The 19,907-nt window shown below is 34.1% G+C and overlaps 1 protein-coding gene and 1 long non-coding RNA gene across 2 annotated transcripts; one reads left to right on the forward strand and one right to left on the reverse strand.

Annotated features, from left to right (window-relative positions):
- Positions 1-511: 511 nt before the first annotated feature.
- LOC135845514 (uncharacterized) lies at positions 512-3,131 on the forward strand. Its single transcript, XR_010558765.1, has 2 exons — positions 512-982; positions 1,066-3,131. It is a non-coding gene; the product is annotated as an uncharacterized LOC135845514 (long non-coding RNA).
- Positions 3,132-16,852: 13,721 nt separating this feature from the next.
- Positions 16,853-19,891, reverse strand: LOC135842827 (SET and MYND domain-containing protein 4-like). The gene is made up of 7 exons (XM_065360479.1): positions 19,209-19,891; positions 18,869-19,124; positions 18,664-18,785; positions 18,184-18,591; positions 17,847-18,110; positions 17,603-17,766; positions 16,853-17,531 (listed from the first exon to the last, which is right to left on the reverse strand). The coding sequence occupies exons 1-7, from the start codon at positions 19,695-19,697 to the stop codon at positions 17,279-17,281; spliced, it is 1,956 nt and encodes a 651-aa protein (XP_065216551.1). The 5' UTR covers positions 19,698-19,891; the 3' UTR covers positions 16,853-17,278.
- Positions 19,892-19,907: the final 16 nt, after the last annotated feature.

The raw sequence follows: 19,907 nt of genomic DNA on the forward strand, positions 1-19,907 counted from the left end.
AGGCCTTTTTTTATAATGCTACGCTTTTTCTACGGCAAAAACTTCAAAGTGCTTTTTTTATGGCAAAGTAAAATTAATTTTACTTTGCCGTAGCTTCATTCAATTAATATTAGATACAGAAAAACGTACGGCAAAGTAAAATTTTATGTAAAATTTTATTTGCCGTAAAAAGAGCACTTTGAAATTTTTGCCGTAGAAAATAAGGTAGCATTATAAAAATGCCTTGAAATTTTAAAAACATCTTGCAGAAAAACGATTGGTTATCGAAGTGAAAAAAAAAATGAAAATATGAAAATAGACACATACACGACTACACGAAGGTCTAAGGCAAAAATGTGATTTCTTGAATTTATCTGAAATGCGAGCTTTTTTAGCTTTTTATTAGTTCTTCTAGGAAGCTGAGCAGATACGATTTTTGGTATGAAATTTTGAAGAAAAAAACCAAGAGGTGAAAACGATAATTTTCAAGTACTGTTTTGTGAAGAGAACAGATATAAAATGCGATTTTTGATTTTATCCCTCTTTCCGTATTTCGATCAATCATTAAACGAATGAAGGCGGATGGCGGAGGTGGTATTCAAACTCAAAGTTCTGAAAGCTCAGAAATAATGAGTTTGCATTTTCATTTTTCATTGAGATTTTTGTTGTGTTTATCGGAAAACGGAAAAATGCAGGAACCAGGGCAAGCGGGGGTCTTACTTTTAGTCTGGTAGAGGGATTTTTGGAAAATTAAAAAAAAAAAATTAGTTTACTTTTACACTTGTCAGTTTTCAACTGTAGGTAACACTGCAATCTAGAATTGTAAACAAAAATAAGTAACGTGCGCAACCGACTTCAGAACTTCACTAGAAAAACGTTATATTGTTATCTGCTCTACCAATTTTACTGCATTAGAATTTGTAAAATATCCATGATGGATTATTAATTAGAATTAGAATTAGAAATTAGTGTCAGTATTGCTGCCCTCGGAAATCATGGACAGGTGAGTAACATTTATGAGCCAATGTTTTTATGCTTCACTTCACCCAACGTTTAATTCCATGCTTTTTCTTCTTTCAAAACCAGCTGCAAGTCCCAGTGCAACGTATGTTTAGCGGATTTCGACGACATCGAAGACCTCGCCATTCATAATTTGGACCATCTCGTGATCTCAACTTCACCAGTCCTGCTATGCCCATGGTGCGAAATAGAAATGCCGGTTCTAGCTGACTTCTGTCGGCATGTAATGAATCACTTTATAGAAGGTGAACTGGAACAGGCTAGATTCATTGAATGGTTGACAAAACAGAATAGTGATGACTTCAACAGTACGAATAGAAAATCGTAAGTAGCACTATCAAGTACCTAGGAATCATGCTAGATCGAACCCTCACATACAAGAGACACTGTGAGAACACAAAAATGAAGGTGGAAGCAAGAAACAACCTACTGCAGAAACTGGTATCAACTAGATGGGGAGCAAAGCCAAAGACACTGAGGACAACAGCCGTGGCATTGTGCTATTCTACAGCAGAGTATGGATGTGCTGCTTAGGGGCGATCAGCACATGTTAAGAAGATTGACGTTGCTCTCAACAACACCATGAGAATTGTGTCTGTATGTGGCACAGGCACTGCATACACTAGAGAGGAGCTGTGGGGAGAAATGAACAACCGCACAGAAGACCTGGTGCAGAGATGGAAGGGGAGAGTTTAAAGAGATCCGAATGTCCCGGACACGAAAAGAAGAAGAAGAAGAATATTGGCCCAATTCCATTTTTCATTCTAACAAATTATGGAAAATTTTCACTACAGAAAAGAAGAATGGAAAGCAGTAAAGGTCGAAGTATTTGAAGTACAGTTACCAGTGATTACTCAAGATTTCCGATGCTTATATTGCGAAAAGCTGTGAGGTGGTGAAGGCCAAAAAAGCGTGAACCACATCTTGAGTCATTTTCCAACCATCAGTCATAGAAAAGTACATGTGGTGCTGTGGTTCACGAGATTTTTCGAAACTGTGGAATCGACTTCCATTGTTGAAACTTACTGTAATTATCTTCACGAGATCAAAAAACATGATTCGAATTCGCACCTGTTGGAGAAAATCTCAATGTTCAAAAATGATAACACAAATAAATGTCGTCTGTGCCAATGTCAACTACCAGATGCAGCAAGTTTGTATTGCCATTACATGAATTATCACTGTGATACTCCCATAGTATATTGGAACTGCTCTATTTGTAATTTAAAAGAAGCAGATAGTACCGAATTTGTGAACCACGTGTATACAAAACACATGAGATGTATTTGTGGTAAAAAATACCAAAGTTTCAATGCTTGTCTTCGTCACTCAAATAAGTGTTTCCGAGCTTGCCCTTACTGTAAGGTCAGTCGACTGCTACATAAGTAGCAACTAGCAACCAGCAACTGGCAACTTGGCAACCAAATCAAAAAATTTTGATTTGGTTGCTAGTTCCAGCCAATAACCGAGCAACTTCTTATCATTTTCGTTCCACTGACGCGAAACGAAGTTGCTAAGTTGCCGAGTTGCCGCTTATGTAGCAGTGCACTCAAACTCCCCTTCGAATCTATGATCAGGCATTTAAATAAAGGAAGAAAAGATTTAATCTGTCCGTATTGTGGCGATAGAGAACACGATTTGGAAAAGTTGAAAAGCCACGTACGTAGCAGCCCTTTGCCAGTTCCTGGTGTTTCTTGTCCGACCTGTAAGAATTTCAGATTCAACGAAGACGCAAAATTAAAGGAACATTTGTTAGAATGTAAACCCTGGTTCGATGATTCTAGTGAGAATAAGCCTTGTCAACCGTCACCATTTATTGAAAAAAGTAACCGCATCAACATTTACGATATTCAAAGTTATTTGGATGAAAAAATAGTTGGTATGACAGAAGATATAAGTTTCTATAGTAATTCATCTATGTTAATGCTTTGTTAATTTTTCCTTTTTGAGTATTATTTTTAAGAAATGACGATTTCCTGTTATGTTGTTGGGAAGAAACGTGTGTTCTACTCAACTAACTCTGTTTACTTGATTTAAGACTGAATTTTTTACAATATTATTTGTCAGTATTTTGTACACTTCATCTTCATTGTATCAATGTGAGAATATATGATAGGTACTTTGAAAAATGAGCTCTCTTGCAATATATTTATTTTTTTCATCACTTCATCATCTAAGTTTCTATTGCATTTTTTTTTCAAAGTTTCAAGTTCTTCGATCCGAATGTAAAATGAAAAGAAACATCATAGAATATTCTTCAAAACTATGTATTTTTTTCGATAAAATAAAAACAATATCAACTGGAACCCTTATCTACATCCGTTTTTCCATTAACCTAAATCGAAACCATTGTATGCATAATTAAATAGCAAAGTAATTATGACAATAATTACAGCTGTGTCAATGTTCTATGTATGTGAACTTTTCAATTTTGTGAACAAAACAAATAAGAGCACCCGTACACGAATTTCTCTAATGTGGATGTTATTTGGATGTAATTTTTAGTTGATATTTGAGACATACTCAGAAACATATCAGTTTTGGTCTGTTTTATTTTCTTGGAAATTGCAAAATTTTCGTCGGAGTAGTTTCTTTCATTATTACTTAATCTATCAATTTGTGGTCGACGAATTGTGAGTTTATTTTAAATGGTAAGAATAGTAAATGAAATTGAATTGAGGTAAGTAATGAATCAATTAATTATTTTATTATGTAGTTTTAAATTGAGATTTCGGATTTTTGGAAATTCCACCAAAGTGGATGTCAAAAATGCTTTTCTCCATAGTGAAATTGATTGTGTAAAATATGTATCTATTCCTCAAGGTGTGAATATTGACTTGAAGCGATTTGTATGCAGGCTGAAAAAGGCCTTGTATGGTTTAAAAACTGCACCAAAGTGTTGGTATAACACACTCCACAAGATTCTAACTGAGATAGGTTTTGTGAGGAGTGAAAGAGAACCCCGTGTATATACCTATAGGAAAAGAAAGATTTTGATTCTTATTTTAGTGTATGTAGATGATATGATTATTTGTGGAAACGATAGCGATGAGATCTCAAAAGTATGTGAGATGTTGAAAGAAAAATTAGAAATCAAAAAGAAATTTTTAGGAATACAAATCGATTGGCAGGATAATGGAAACATTTTCCTCCATCAATCTGATTACACAAATCTGATGCTGAAAGTGTTTGGAATGCTGGATTGTAAACCACTTACAACTCCAATGGTTTCTCACAACACTCAGCAAACAATGAAATGTGATACATCTGCCAAAAACCAGGTGTACTCATACAAACAAGCCATAGGAGCGATACTTTATCTCGCAAATAATTCGAGACCCGATATTGCATTTGCAATAAATTTTCTCGCAAGGTACCAATCTAATCCACAAGATTTGCATTGGACCTTACTGAAGCGAGTCCTGAGGTATTTAAAAGGTACTACATACAAACATGGGCCTTTTGTATCAAAAACGAACTGATAAAATCCCAATAAATCAGCTGGATGCATATGTAGATGCAGATCACGCTGGTGATAAAATAAATCGAAAATCAACCACCGGTTACATCATTCGATTGTTCGGATGCACCATAGCCTGGTGTTCCCAACTTCAACGCTGTATAGCTGAAAGTTTAGGAGAAGCTGAATTCATGGCAGTATGTGATGTTGCTCATGAAATTCTATTTCTCTCTCGACTCTTTGAAGAGGTAATTGGACCAGTCAAGTATCCAATTATTATATTTGAAGATGCTACAGCAGCAATGAACATGTGTACAAACTGGACCAGAAAAGGAAAAGTAAAGCACATTGAACTGAAATATCTGAAAACTCGTGAATACTTTAGAAATCAAATTCTAAAGGTCTCGAAAGTAAACTTGAAACTAAATGAACAACTCGCTGATTTCTTGACAAAACCTTTGCTAGAAAAGGAATTTAAAATAATATGTTCACAAATTGTGTCAAATTTGTAAACTACACAAGTGTAAAGAAGAAACTTGTGTTTCTGTGTTACACCTAATTTTATCTGTTTTCTTAGATGGTATGAGAAGAAATTTATATTTCTGTGAAATACTACTCTATGATGCAGATGCACACTCGAAAATCTTAGAATGGATTTACTCAAAGAAGAAATTTGTATTTCTGTGCTTGATGTATTTTACGATCATTCTTGATTTTTTTTATAGGAAATGCTAGTAAGGTGCACCGGGGGAAGTTGGAATTCGGGGTAAGTTAGAAAACTTGCTCTAGCGCCTAGAGGTTTATATCTGACGAAGTGCCACTAAAGGTGACTTGAGGGTACTACCCCTACTTCATCACTGCATAAAAATTTTTGCGATTCAGTTTCATTTTAGATGTCTTTGGTTCAATTGTATTTTGTTGTTGTTTTGAACTTATTTTGAATTTGGTCTAAAATACAGACTTTCTATTTCTTAGTTTTTTGCATATAGCGGACGAACCGTGCGTCCTAGTGAAAATCTGATGAGAGTGATCTCAAAGAGAATTAAATTCTCTACAATTTTGATTCTTTGCAATTTTTCTAGGACGCTCGGTTTGTGATCTACACCTCTGCAAAGTTTAGCCTGTTCTGACTTCCCCCAATTGGGGTAAGTCAGGACAGTTTATATTTTATTCCACTGAGTGAAAGCTACTGTGTCAATCGCGCTCAAATTTTTACCATAGGTTAAGAACCCTTATGAGAACCTACATAATAAATTTGATCCATTTTGGTTCATTAGAAGGGGAGTAACAGCTGGTTAAAGTTGAAATTGCGAAAAATCATTCTGACTTGCCCCGGTGCACCTTATAGGAAGGGGACAAAAAGTTCTCCTAATCTCGATTACAAGCTGCGTAGTGTGGGAAGGGGTGTCAGTAGGTGCTGCTCCCTACAGGAACAGACCTAACTACACTTACACACCACTAGCTTGTACTTTGAACCAGGCAAATGGTCTTGAACTAGCATCCTGTGGTTCAGAGGATTAACCATTCAATCAGACTAAATTAATGATTGAAAAATACCTCTCGTATTTTTCAATAAATAGAATATTATTTACGAACTAAACAGTATTTCTGAGTACTGATATGAATTCGACTAACACTAGCTTTTACCATTCAAAAGTTACAGAAGTTCAAAGTTCAAAAAGCGAGCTACAGCAATGTACATTTTGTTATCACAAGAATGTAAACAAAAAATGAATGTTCTGCAAATCACTCACTTTTCAAAACTTCAAACTTCTGTAACTTTTGAATGGTGAAAGCTAGAATTTTGAATAAAAAATCAAAATGATGAGATAAAATACTGAATATTTTGGTCATTTAAAACACGCATGTGCTCGACGAAAATTTTGCGTAATATTGATTCAAAATCAAAGTTGGATTTTCAACGTTTGCGACATGTTTTTACAACTTTGAGCTTTCGTAAATTTTGAACCGTAAGAGCTAGCGCTTCGAATAAAACCCCAAATTAAAGAGGATAAAATTTCGAACATTTTGGTATCATAAAACACCTATGTGCTCGATCGAAATTTCGAGTAATTTTAGCTCAAAGTTGACTGAGATGAAATCCGCGAATAAAAATACTCAATAAAATCATTATCACATAACGAAAATGAAAAAATTTATATACCAATCGATAGAGAATTTAATTCTCTATAAAAAATGTTCTAACGAAATTTTCACCAAAACGCTTTATTTCCTCACAAAAAGTGAAAATAAGCAATTTGACATAATAATCTGATGGAGCAACTACAAAACCTATGCGTGAGCGCGCTCTGCAGTCCAGGGCACGCAAATGTGACGGTATTTTACTGAATCCCCGTTTGAGTGACTCGTCTTACCTCCACTGTCTATACAAATACTTGATAGTATTTGGTCTATACTTGTAGTGATGGTCTTTTTCGACATGAGCATTTCAATGCAGCCGGGACCTCACTTAGCATCGCGCTTTGAGCATGCGCGTGGACTTGCCATAATATCCTTATTCCTTATATTATCCTCGTGTATGTATGTGTCCAGTGCCGGTTTTAAGGAGGGGGGGGATTTGGGTGATAATCCCCCCCCAAGAGGTCAGTTTTTTTTGGAAAAAAATTTGATGCTATAAAGGTGGAATTTTCCAAGCATTTTTGCGCTCTTGTTTCACTGAGATGGATGCCAATTACAAACCGATGTTCATTTTTTTCATCTTTTTTGAGAAGAAGAAGCCTTTTTTTTCTTCTCAAGCCCACATTATAGGTATATTTGTACACGATTTACTTTGAATAATACTTTGCAGGCAAATTTCAGTCACATGAGGTTCCTCCTTTTTAAAAATTCAATAAATAAATGACATATTTATTCAGTGGCGTGGCCAGGGAGTAAGAGGGCCATTGTTTTCCTTGGCAAACGAAAATTTGAAATAAAACATGCAAAAGTGAACGTTTTTTTGTTGTTTGGACCCATTTTTTCTGAAATTTTTTTCACTTCGATAATCGTTTTTCTGCAAGATGTTTTTAAAATGTATTATGTAAGGCCTTTTTATAATGCTACATCTTACGTTTTTTTCTACGGCAAAAATTTCAAAGTGCTCTTTTTACAGCAAAGTAAAATTTTACTTTGCCATAAAAAAAGCACTTTGAAATTTTTGCCGTAGAAAAAAACGTAGCATTATAATTATTATAAAAACTAAAAAGGCATTAAGTATATTTTCATTTTTCACAAAAAAATCACGTTTTTTTCAAATTCTTCAGACAGGGTCTGCTTGTAACGTGTTGTGTGTTGTGTAACTGTAAGTAGGTATTTCAATAATTTTATGAAAAAAAATTTCAACAGGACTTGTACTTGTACCTATGTTTTAAAATTTGAATACCTTTTTTATTGTTTGAAAGTTGAAACTCATTTCGTGTTTTTTTTTGGTGTTTGTAACACTCGATTCTGTTCTATTTAAAACAGTTTCCTTTCAAATTTTAAGTATCGCTTATTAAAATATCCAAATTCTGTTCGAAATTGAAACTTTGAATTTTTTTCCATAAAATTATTGAAATACGAAATATCTACTTACACAACACGTTACAAGCAAACCCTGACTGAAAAATTTGGAAAAAAACGTGATTTTTTGTGAAAAATAAAAAAATACTTACATTTTAAAAACATCTTGCAGAAAAACGATCATCGAAGTGAAAAAAAAATGAAAAAAAAATACGAAAATAGACCCATACAGGAGGATAAGGATATTATGTCAAGTCCACGCGCATGCGCAACGCGCGATGCTAAGTGTGGTCCCGGCTGCATTGAAATGCTCGTAAGAGACGAGGTGCAGAATGGCCAGACTCCAGACTGGCGCCGATATCGACAACGACGAAGGACGAACGGACGAACGAACGTTGAGGCCAATCTGCCTGTTGAGGATTATTGCATAATGATGTAGGTAATAGGTATGTAGGAGGTACAGGTGTACTTATAGCCTTAAAAAATCGATTTGAATTTTTTATTTTTTTTATTGATCGACGCGACAGACGCGAACGATCATAATTATGATTTCGGAATTTCTTCAGTTGATTTTTCCATTTTAGAAAACGTTTGAAAATTGGTATAGTATTTAGAATTCAAATCTGTCCTCGCTTTGTTCGGGCAAAAGCCCTGACAAATTGACGATTTTATTTAAAACATAAAACAACGTTATAACAACGTACATACATAATTCTTTATGTAAAAAGTTGATTTCAATAGCTTCAAAAGTCAAAACTTTAAAAGGGTACCCCCGGATAAGATAGGCAAAATGCCCTTAACCTCGGATTTCGATGAAACTCACAGGGTATGTTTAGTACCGCCCAAAAAATAATTTTGGGCCCATAGCCTGCTCCCCATCCCACCTCCCTCGGCCAGGGGGGCCAAATAACGCGTTTTTCAGGGGGGAAATTCTGCATCAGCGCGTGTTTGAGATAAATTTATTCTGTAAACGAATATTATGGTTAGAGCGTACATAGGGGTACCTCCTTGAATTTTTTCAGAATTTTTCATCGTATGGAGGGAGAAGGGGGGACAAAAGAAAACTTTAAATCGACATTACTCCGGAACGAAAAAACAATACCAAACGATTTTTTCGTCAAATATGTATATTTAGGTCTACTTCCTATAGAAATCATCACCCGGTCATTTGGAGTGGTGGGTCAAGCTTAAAAGCTCAAAAAACCACGTTTTTTACGTTTTTCTCCGAAAATATAGACAAATGGCGGAAATCGAAGAAAATCACGATGTTCAGCGTGAAAGGAGGAGTATCGATAAGGTCATTTTTTGGCCCCAGACAGTTATCGACTGAACCACTCTTAAAATGTTGTAATGAATGCCCCAAATACGAATCCGTGATTAGTAAACCCAAAATGACCATTTTTTGAGCTCCAGGGGTCCCCAAAGTTGCGAATAAAAAAATAATTTTTGGAACCACTGAGTATTATTTTCAAAAACTTTTTCAACGTAAAATATCTGTGTGAACCCGCTAAACATTATACGAGGCAATTTTTCCATTTTCTGAGATTTTAGTCTTCGAAAAAACGTTAAAATCACGTTTTCATGATTTCAACGAAGTAAAATCTCAGAATTTGGCCCAAAAAAGCTCAATTTTGAAAGTTACTGGTAAAATCGAGTGAAAAATTATCAGGAAATATTTTGGAACGCAGTGATAGTATGGTATTATTTTATGGTTTCAAAAACTTGAAAAAAATTGCCAAAAATTGGAATTTTTGGCGATTTTTCGAAATTGGTAAGAACAATTGAAAATAATACTTGGCATAGAACGGACGGAAAATCTCAAATAATTTAATTTGGGTCGTCACTTTTCAAAACAAAATTGGGTACATACAGTAAAAATAACACGGTATTCTCGAAAATACCTCAACTTTGAGGGTCCATGTTTTCCTTATTTCAAGGGCACTTCTGGAGCTAGAATTTTTCTTTACAACTTTCAACTCAAAATGACAGTTCTTGCTGAAATTTGTAAAAATCCACAGTTTTTTTCCTTTTTTTTCGCGATCCACCCCGCATCTCAAGATTTTTTTATGTACAGGAAGCTGGGTAGCTAAAACTGGAGTTGTGGCTTATTCTCAACTTACGATTTTACCATTTCGAATCACTCTGGAGCCTCCAGTGCGATTTTCGATGTCTCCAAAATTTTTGAATTTCTTCAGAAAGGGTCAAAATTAATTTTGATTTCAACAAACAGTACCCTATGAAACACATTTTCGGAAAATCGTAAAAATAAGGTCACTTTGCAGGCCATGCTTTTAATTTTATCATTTTCAAGGGGGGAAAAGGGGTGTTACGAGTGAAACTGGATGAAGGTGATATATTCCTTTTGTAGGGCATGTCCTAAACTATCAGATAGCGTTGCTATCTCAAAAATCATTTTTTTGCAGTTAGGTCACTTTGCAGGCCGACTCCTCAAATATAATCACGATGTCCCCCAGTAAAAATTCTGAAAAAATTCTTAGTTCTAGTCCTTTTTACGTAGAATAACATATCAAAAAATTGGACTGGCATTTTTTTTCATTTTCGAGAAAAAAAAATTACAAGTTTTATTTTTATCGTAAAAGTACCATCAGAAACCTAAAAAATGAAAATTTTTGCATTTGTGAAATATTTCACCAATGTGTAAACGAATATGTGAAAAAAATCCCCCTTCCTCCCATTTTGTCAACGGCGGCGAAATTTTTTCAATATATTTCACTCTTAAAATAGAACTATAGCACAAAAATGGCATTCTCGTCAATTTTTTTGACAAATTGGAAGGGAGGGGGATTTTTTCACATATTCGTTTACACATTGGTAAAATATTTCAAAAATGCAAAAATTTTCATTTTTTAGGTTTCTGATGGTACTTTTACAATAAAAATAAAACTTGTAATTTTTTTTTCTCGAAAATGAAAAAAAAAGCCAGTCCAATTTTTTGATATGTTATTCTACGTAAAAAGGACTAGAACTGAGAATTTTTTCAGAATTTTTACTGGGGGACTAATTTAAATTGTAATTTTCTCAAGACTTTTGCGGATTTCAAAAAATTTATAGGCAGTTAGGCACATATTGGAAAATGAAAACAAATTCCTGTTGAAAATGTTTTAAAAGTTGGGCAATGGTTGAACTTTTTTGAAGGAAATTACTGGGTTTTTTTGTTCTGAATTATAGTAGTCACTATGGTTAAAAAAAAAAAGTTCCAGTTTTCCAATAAAAAACTGCCTACCTAATTATGTAGAAAAAAATAACACTTTTGGTCAGAACAACTTACTCTTACCTAGACAATTCAAAACCACCGTCAAGTATCAGTTTAAGGGTATTCTTTACACTTGTTATCAGTAGGTTATATTCGGGAAAAATGCTCAACTTATTCGTCTAATTACTCCGCGAATTTTTAACCGATTTCAATGGGGTTTGTTTTAATGTGACGTTAATGCTTTTATCTAGCGGCGTACGTAGCGATTTTTCGAAATTATCAATTATTTTTCTCAAAAAAAAGCTTTGAAAAGCAGTAACTTGCGAGCAGCCAAGCAGGCAACTGAAGGGTTATATCAAAAATGTGGCGACGTACGCGGCTAGATCTCATTTTTTTGAACCATACTGTAAAAAAAATTTTTTCAAAAAGTTGAAATTTACGGAGTAATTAGACGAAAAAGTTCAGTACTCTGATGGATGGAAGCGGGTGGCGGGACATGTGACATTCCAAGTAACAGTTCAGCCAAAAAAATATAGAGGGAGTGCTTGGGTGTTGAACGTTATGAAGAAGGGTAGTTTCGTTCTTCACAGATTTGGGGTATTTAAAATATTATTAAACCGGTTTTAGTTCTTCCGACTTCGCTTCTTCTGAGGTTATTATTACTGGGTGTCGATGTCGATTTGATTTTCTAGTTCAATAGGCAAGACAAGACGGCCGCCTAGGAGTGGAAAATTTGGTGGGGGAGGGGGTAAAATTTGAATAAAACCAAAAATGGATGGATAATTTTCTTTTTCAAAAATACAAAATGAACAAAAAACGTAGCTTAATATTTACTCAACAGTCAACATCGAGAAAAAATGGATTTTTTTCCTATTATCAAAATTTCGTTTCAATTCTTGAATTATGAAATTTCAGAAGCTTGTTCAAATTTTTTAAAATAACAAAGTTTGAAAAATAGACTTTTCTAATCGTCAAAAATAATGTTTTTACTTCTTGAATTATCAATTTATAAAAGATTTAGCCTTTAGCTCTCACTTTACGTGTAGGCTTGTTTGGTTTTTTTTTTTTTTAATAATAAGTACATTAGTAAGTACATACTCGAGTTTCGCCCAGGAAATTTTTTTGATACATATGCGTGTGTTATAGTGTGTCTGTGTACCTAGTACCACTTAGTAAAATTCCATTTTATTTCGATCAATTACATAGTTGAAATTACGTATTTGAGTACTAGTTTCTAATGTTTAGTAAGTATTTAACTTAAATGAAAAATTGCCAAAAACTTATATGTAATCATTTTTCGAGTTTATGAAATTGGCAATAATGACCAAAAAATTGACACAACTGAATTCTAAAATATTCCCCCAGTTTCAGAAATTATATCTTTCCACTTTCCAGAGTGCCTATTGAAACCAAAAAAGCAAATTTCTCGCTTTTTTCTTGCCTTTTTCGTGCTGTTTTCTCGCTTTCAAACATATTCGTTGAAGCAAGGAAGCAATTTTAATTCTCAGATGGAAAAATCAAAATCTTAAACTTTATAATAAAACCAGTCATTTTAATGAAAATGAACACTCAGAGTACCTAACGAGTAAAAAATTACCTAATATGTAAAATAAAATAAATTTGATTCAAAGATGAAAATCAAAATCATGTTATTTGGGCAGGGGGATGCATCATGTCATTTTGCTAACCAAAAATTGTGATTTTTCCTACAAAAATCACAATTTTAAGCATGCTGGACATCAGCGCGTTTACAGATGAAATCATAGAGGGAGTTTATATTTTTATGGTGGGAGGGGGAGAGCAAAACCAGATTTTTAGACATGAAAAATCAAAATTTTAGGTAATTTCTCGAAAACCCTTCATAATGATTATTTTATTGAAATTATGGTAAAATTAATACTCAAGCGAAACGAGAGCGAACATTTTTCGAAAAATTGTTCCAAAAAACGAAAAAACGATCATTTTGTATGTTTTATTTTACATTTTCACCGGAGCACAATAGTATCAAAAATTTTGAAAAGTTGGTGGTTCTGTTCAGAAAAAATGAAAAATTCACACTTTTCAAATGGTTCGTGTATTGGGAGTATTTCTAGAATTCTTTAATTCAATTATTGAATTCTTAAGATTTTTGAAGGCAGCATGTTGAATAGCCATGAGCGAAGCAAGGGCAAAAGTTTTGAAAAATTTGTAATTCAAAAAGTACATCAATTTTAATAAAAGGATTCAATTTTTTTCATTTCAAATTTTTCAAAATTGGTGGGATAACTTTGAAGCATACGTTTCCAAAACGCACCAAGTCCAAAAAAATATTGATAAGAAATTCATGGTATGTACTTACAATTAGTACAATTTGGAAACATACGTAGAAATCAGCCATTTTGGGCCGAAACTTCAAGCTAGATAGCCTTGCAACCTCAGAATCTTTGAAAATGGACTTAGTGCATTTTGGAAACGTATGCTTCAATTGTTTAGAGATTTTTTATGTGAATTTTTTGGAAATTTTCTTGCTTTTTAACCACCTATATCAATTTCTCGCCTTTTTCTAATTTACCCAAAACTCCAAAAATAAGCGATTTTAGAATTTTTAACCACTCAGTAGAACTCCAAAAGAGGTCTTGGATTTTTAGGGCAATGACGACCTTGATCCTTGATCGACACGACACAGAATCTCAAGTATACTATCTTTCAGAACTGGTGCAGTTATTTTCGAAAAGAGGTGGGGGTAGTGGTAGAAGTAAAAAATCACAATGCATATTTTGAAAAATTCCCTCTTTGAGGAAAATTGGCACGTCTAAAAAGAACATTCAATTGCAATAGAACACAAAGCTGGTTAGCTGGTCATATAAAAAGTACTTATAGGAAAACAATTTGTTCGTAAAATTTTGTTTCATTGATTAATATAAATAGGTAGGTAGAGGTACTATGAACCTTCTACCCACAAATGCATTTGAAATGGTGATGAGTTATGCAGGGATTATTTTAAGGATTTTTTGGAGCTACACAACCAGGATAATTTTCAGTATCAATATTTCCCCTTTGTTATCCCAACTCTCCCTTCTTCAGCTTCCCCAACACTCCAACAGCCAGACAAATTTTGTCGAAAACTATACAACTAATTCTATTCTATTTTTCTGATTTCAACATTTTTCAAATTCAATCAAGGTTTTTTGAAATTGAAACTCTGCAGAAAAAAAAACCAAATTGGCCTGAGCGATGCGAGGGCAAAAGACTGAATTCAGTTTTTCTGATCTCAACTTAGGAAAAAAATCACTTCAATAAATTTATCATTTTTTTTTCTTAGAATGTCTCAAACAATACTTACAACCTGCATGCAAAAAATTGACCACTTTCTACATGGTGGGAAATCATATTCTATAATTTTGCTTGTTCGAGTTGATATTAGCATGGAAGGTGAGTACCATTGAGACACTTCCACATGAAAAATTTCAGATCCACACCCCCTCCCCTTTTTGAGGAACCCCCATTTTCTGAAATTTCAATAGCACTTTTCTCAGCCCGATTCAAACCGATTTTGAAAATTTTTCAGTATGTTGTGGACATCCTTAGGAGGTACCCTCACAAAAATTTCCAGCCACCTCCTCTCATATTTACCCCTCAAAATGGCGTAAAAATGTGTCGTAGGGGGGTTGGGGTAAAATGGGAATTTTGGGGGAAATAACTAAGTATCAATGAATAGGATGTCGTTTTCTTATGATTCGATACCGCTGAGCACGAATATGACGTCAGATTTTTTGCTATACTCATCTAGCTCTCTCCAGAGCGCCTATAGCCCCTTCAAATTTGACTATTGTTGAAAATCATAAAATAAGTTTAAAACGCCATTTTGGACAAGCCCCTTATCTTCTAAAAAAAAAAATATTGAGCCATGTTTCACTTTTCAGATAATTTCGGAAAAATATAAAATGCTCAATTTTGACTTGTGAAATGAACGATCTTTTACCTAAGTGTTTTTTGATTTCAAAAATGGAGCTACTTTTTCCATTATGTAAAACTTTTCCGCGAATCAATTTTTGGTTGAAAATTTTTCGTATTTTTTTATCTTTTTTGACAGTAAAAATATTTTTTTTCTGGATCAACCAAGCATCCTACGAAAAAAATAATAGATGAAAGTAGAACATTTAAACTTTAAGCACAAATCTAGAGTAAGAACTAAGGTTCCTATCAAAAAAAAAAATAAACGTGCTATACTGGAATAATTTTTTTGTAGGGTGTTTAGTTCGACTAGAACGTCCATTTTCACCCTTAAAAACGACGAACAATGGAAAAAAATTGTTTTTGCGGAAAATGTTTATGAAGTGGAATTTTTTTATCATTTTTCTTGAGATCAGTGTGAAAAACCCCATCAGAATCACCCTCAAAAATTCAATATTTCACTTTCACTGTTCACATGAGTATGTCCTCTCTTCTTTTGATACTTCAGCTTAGGTAATAAAATAAGACTTGCGAGAAAAAAAAACAGACTGAGAGAAATATAGGTAGGTAATAGGGCTAGGAATAAAAATACACAGCAGGGTGAAGGTAGGGGTAGGGTGTACAGTAATGTAAAAGTCACTCTCGAATGTATCACACCAACCCTAGTATACTGTAGTACAACAACCAGCTTAGACAGTTTAAAAAACTACGCAAGTGCGGGGTGAAGGGTGTGGGTATTGTTAAGAAAAGGTTGTGTAGTATGCGCTTTTGTCTGATCGTGAATGAATAGAAAGAAGAAATGCACCTCTGCAGTTCGTGAATTATGGTCGTTCGCGAGGTAAATCACCAAATGTAAACATATATGTTAAGGAAAAACTGGTATGCAACCAGAAACCACACTTAGTGATAAAGGTGTAAAGAATACCCTTAAAAAAGAAGTGGAATTAAATGAACTGATATTTTTAGATTTTCCTGTACATATTTTTTTTTAAGACAGATTTTGTGTTTGGAATTGATTTCCATTTTTAGTATTTTTGATTCATGAGTCTCATATGTAGCTATTTTATGACGTTACATGTCAAAAATTAATGACCATGATTGTGTTTAAAACGTGTTTAAAACACATTTTAAAACATAGGTACCTAGTTTTAAACAAGAAAAAAAACTGTTTTCAAACAAACAAAAAAAAACGTTTGTTTTGTTTTTTAATTTTTGTACAACCTTGTTATTACACAAAATAATAATTTATTAATGTTGTTTGTATTTTTCATTTTAGTAGTAAACCAGAAACAAGATTAATAAAGAAAAATAGAACGGCGTGTTGATAATCAATCCTTCAGAGTTTGGAAATTGATTCCAATTTTCTTCTCTTAATATTTTACTATTCACACTATAATGGTTGTCGTATTGTTTTATCTACAAATAATAATGTACATACTCGTATAGCTTAAAATCTTTCGAATAAATAATAATTTGAAGTTAGCCTTTTTTTTCATAATATCAACTAACTATAATATGTATGAAATGGCTCTCACAATTACCACCAAATTATTTTATAAGTAGGTACCCATTTGTACACGAAGTATCATTTTTTCTACGCAGTATTTTTCACTTCAAGTGTTTCATTTTCCAATATTTGTATATTTTGGTAAATATATTTATTCAACGATAACGTAAGCTGCCATATGTTTTTTCAGACAAAACTCCAATCAAAATGTCGATAATTTACCAAACAGAGCAAAATATTTCAAATAAAACTTTTATTTCACTACGGATTACGAGTTAAAATTAATTCACAGCATTACGATTTCACAGAAAATCACAATAGTAATGATAGTTAAAATATTTGCTAAAAACACGCACTTATAAAAGAAATATTCTTAAAACCATCACAAAAATTCGATACAGCAGAAAAACGTGTCCGTTGTCCGGGTCATCTGGGTGTCCGATTAATTGCGATACCTTTTTGGTTTCTTGATCATCTTTTCCCGAAAAATAATAAGTCCGACGGAACGTAGTTCATGCGCTTAAACGATTATTCAATAATTTACGTAATAAATAAAACTACATTCCGTACGACTTGCTTTAACCGCGAAAAAAAACGAACTGGAAAACCAAGAGGGGGCCACGTTTGACCGGGCACCCAATAGACAAGCATAAAAATGCCTACTTCAATCTTCTGTTTGCTCGGGTAAGCAAAGTAAAATATCAGAATGATCATAATAGTTTCCTTGGCATGCGAAACATTCCTTGATGGTTTCTTGAATTTTGCCATATTCTTTCCATGGTCTCGAGACGTATTTATGCAACAAGGATAGATGTTCGCATAGACCATCTATTACTTCATCGAATTTACCCGCCGAAATTTTTTCAAAACAACGTTCAAGTTCCACGGTATATTCGTCTAGTTTCTTGAAAGGAACGCTGCAGACAAAAAACGAAACATGTAAAAGCATTCTTCAATAACCTACTGAGAAAAAAAAAAAAGTACTCACTCGATCGATAAATATCTAGGTCTGGTTGATGGTAAATCTTTATACAATGGCCAATCTGATTTACAGGCTGTACAGACGCAGTGGAAATAATACTGAGATTTTAACTTGAGCCTTCTATTCTCCAGAGAATGAACAGCGTAATGAACACCATAATTGTCGAAAACCTGGACAAATTTGTATAAAATAATTACGGGATATAATTTCGACAATGATTACAGTCACAAAAAACATGAATTTTAGTTACTTGTTGGCCTTTAGCGATAGGTTGGATAGCTCGTAAAACGCAATTATCATAGTGACAATGTCTAACTGCACCAGGATCACAAGAATGATTTGTTAAACTGAGTAATGGGAACAGAGCTGCGCCAATTTCCAAACTTCGATGACCCAATCTCGATGCAGAATTCGAACTATCTGGTACTATTTCTGAGATTTCGTGAGCGTTGCTGAGGACTGCTAACAAGTATTTTAGTAACAACGAACCGGTATAATCTTGTAATTTTTGCAACTGCGAAAAATTATTTGATTAAAAACCTTAATGAAAAATAACCGAGTAGATATTCTCGAACAGTACAACATACTGGGATTTTAGTTTTCGATTTTGACGTAGCATTTTTGAAAAAAGTGGAATATTTAATGACATGAAGTAGAAGAGCAGCAACGGCACATTTTCTAAATAAATCCGGAGGCGATCGTTTCAAATAATTATCCTCCAACATGTGAACTGTTTCGTAACTTTGCGAATCGTAAATATCGCCGACATTCATCAATTCGGATGCTTTGGGAGGAGGCAAAGGAGTACCAAAAATCGGATCTTCGTAAAGTTGACAGAGTTTCTTGCCGTGATTGGTAGCTATAATTAGGGTGCGAACGGCCAAAGATTCCATTTTACTAACGTCTAATGCAAGAAGGTCACCTAAAATATCACATTCAGTCATGTGGTAACGTGTCATCGATTCGCTGCGGCATTTTTCATTACAAAACATGAGCTGAAAACAGGCACGATATTAGACTATTCTTTTTAGCGAATTTCGAATACCTATACCTACGTTGGTATTTACCTGAGAACATTTTTCGCAGGGAATCATCGCCAGATTACGAATAAAGCAATTTGAACAATGACTGAGATAAGATTCTGGTAATAAAATGGAAGCATATGGTTTTTCAACGACGAGTATTTCACCTGAACGAAGTTTCACACGTATTAGCATAATATTTTCAGTAAATATATGTACGAAGTAACGAACATTTGAACGACAATTTCACCTGGCTCGATATCTTCTGTAGCGACAAAATGTCGGCCCATTTCCACCGAGGAATCCAGTCGAACTTTTGCACTCGCGTTTGGAATAAGTGGACTCTTCGATGGCAGCTCTGGTAATGGGAAACTTTTAACAGATTTCATTTGTTTATCAGATACATCACTTTTTTCACACTCGCTGATGGATTGATCGAGTGAAGTTTCCAGTGTACTAAGACGCTCGGCGTTGATATCAGCTTTAGATAAATATTCTCGAGCATTCTGAAGTAATAAAATTCGAATTAATGTCCTAAACATATTTCATCATTTTCAATGTTGAAACAAATGCGATGAATCTTACCTTACCTGAAAACATTGTCTGGCTTCCGAATAACGACCCATTTCCATCAAACATTTACCTTTCCTCTCGTATAATTTGTATTTCAAATTATCGGGATAATTAATACCCAGTGCTCTGTCTACATCCAATACACATAGATCGAATTTCTCTAGTTTGAATAAAACAGCTGAACGATTTGCATAGGCGAGGGATAACTCGGGACTTTTGGTCGCAGACAGACGAACACTTCTAGAGTAGAAATTCAAAGCATCCGCATCTTTCTTTTGGCAAAAGGCCTTATTACCTAGATTTCTTTCTTCCGTTGCGAGTTGGGTATTTTTCAAAGCGGATGCTCTGCGAAATGGTAAATGTCGACGCTCTTCCATCAGACGATAGGTAAACGAAACCTTCTCGTTTGCAGGTAACGGATTAAAGATGCCGGAGACACGTACAGCCTCATGTTTAGCATCCAAATGTTTCAGCAAACTATCACATATTTCTTCGTAAAGCGGCATTTTCCACAATTACCTGTATTATTCGCGGTTACTGGATAAAAATTCTAATCAGAAATGAGCTACAGTTTAGAGAAACAACCAATTTATGAGAACTCAATTCTTCACGAATGTTTAAACGGACACAATTCAACGAATAATACACACCATTCCAAATAATTCACGCTCATTTTGGACTGTTCAAACTTTCAAGTTTCAACTTTCTTCATTTGC

This window comes from Planococcus citri, chromosome 4, assembly GCF_950023065.1.
Source record: "Planococcus citri chromosome 4, ihPlaCitr1.1, whole genome shotgun sequence".
Classification (NCBI taxonomy): Eukaryota; Metazoa; Arthropoda; class Insecta; order Hemiptera; family Pseudococcidae; genus Planococcus; species Planococcus citri.

Excerpts from the sequence above, each read along its gene's own strand:
- LOC135842827 (XM_065360479.1), bottom strand. The coding sequence starts at position 19,697 with ATGCCGCTTTACGAAGAAATATGTGATAGTTTGCTGAAACATTTGGAT. Across the intron at positions 18,786-18,868 it reads TACAGAAGATATCGAGCCAG|GTGAAATACTCGTCGTTGAA; the intron begins GTGAAATTGTCG and ends AACTTCGTTCAG. Across the intron at positions 17,532-17,602 it reads CCTAGATATTTATCGATCGA|CGTTCCTTTCAAGAAACTAG; the intron begins GTGAGTACTTTT and ends TTTTGTCTGCAG.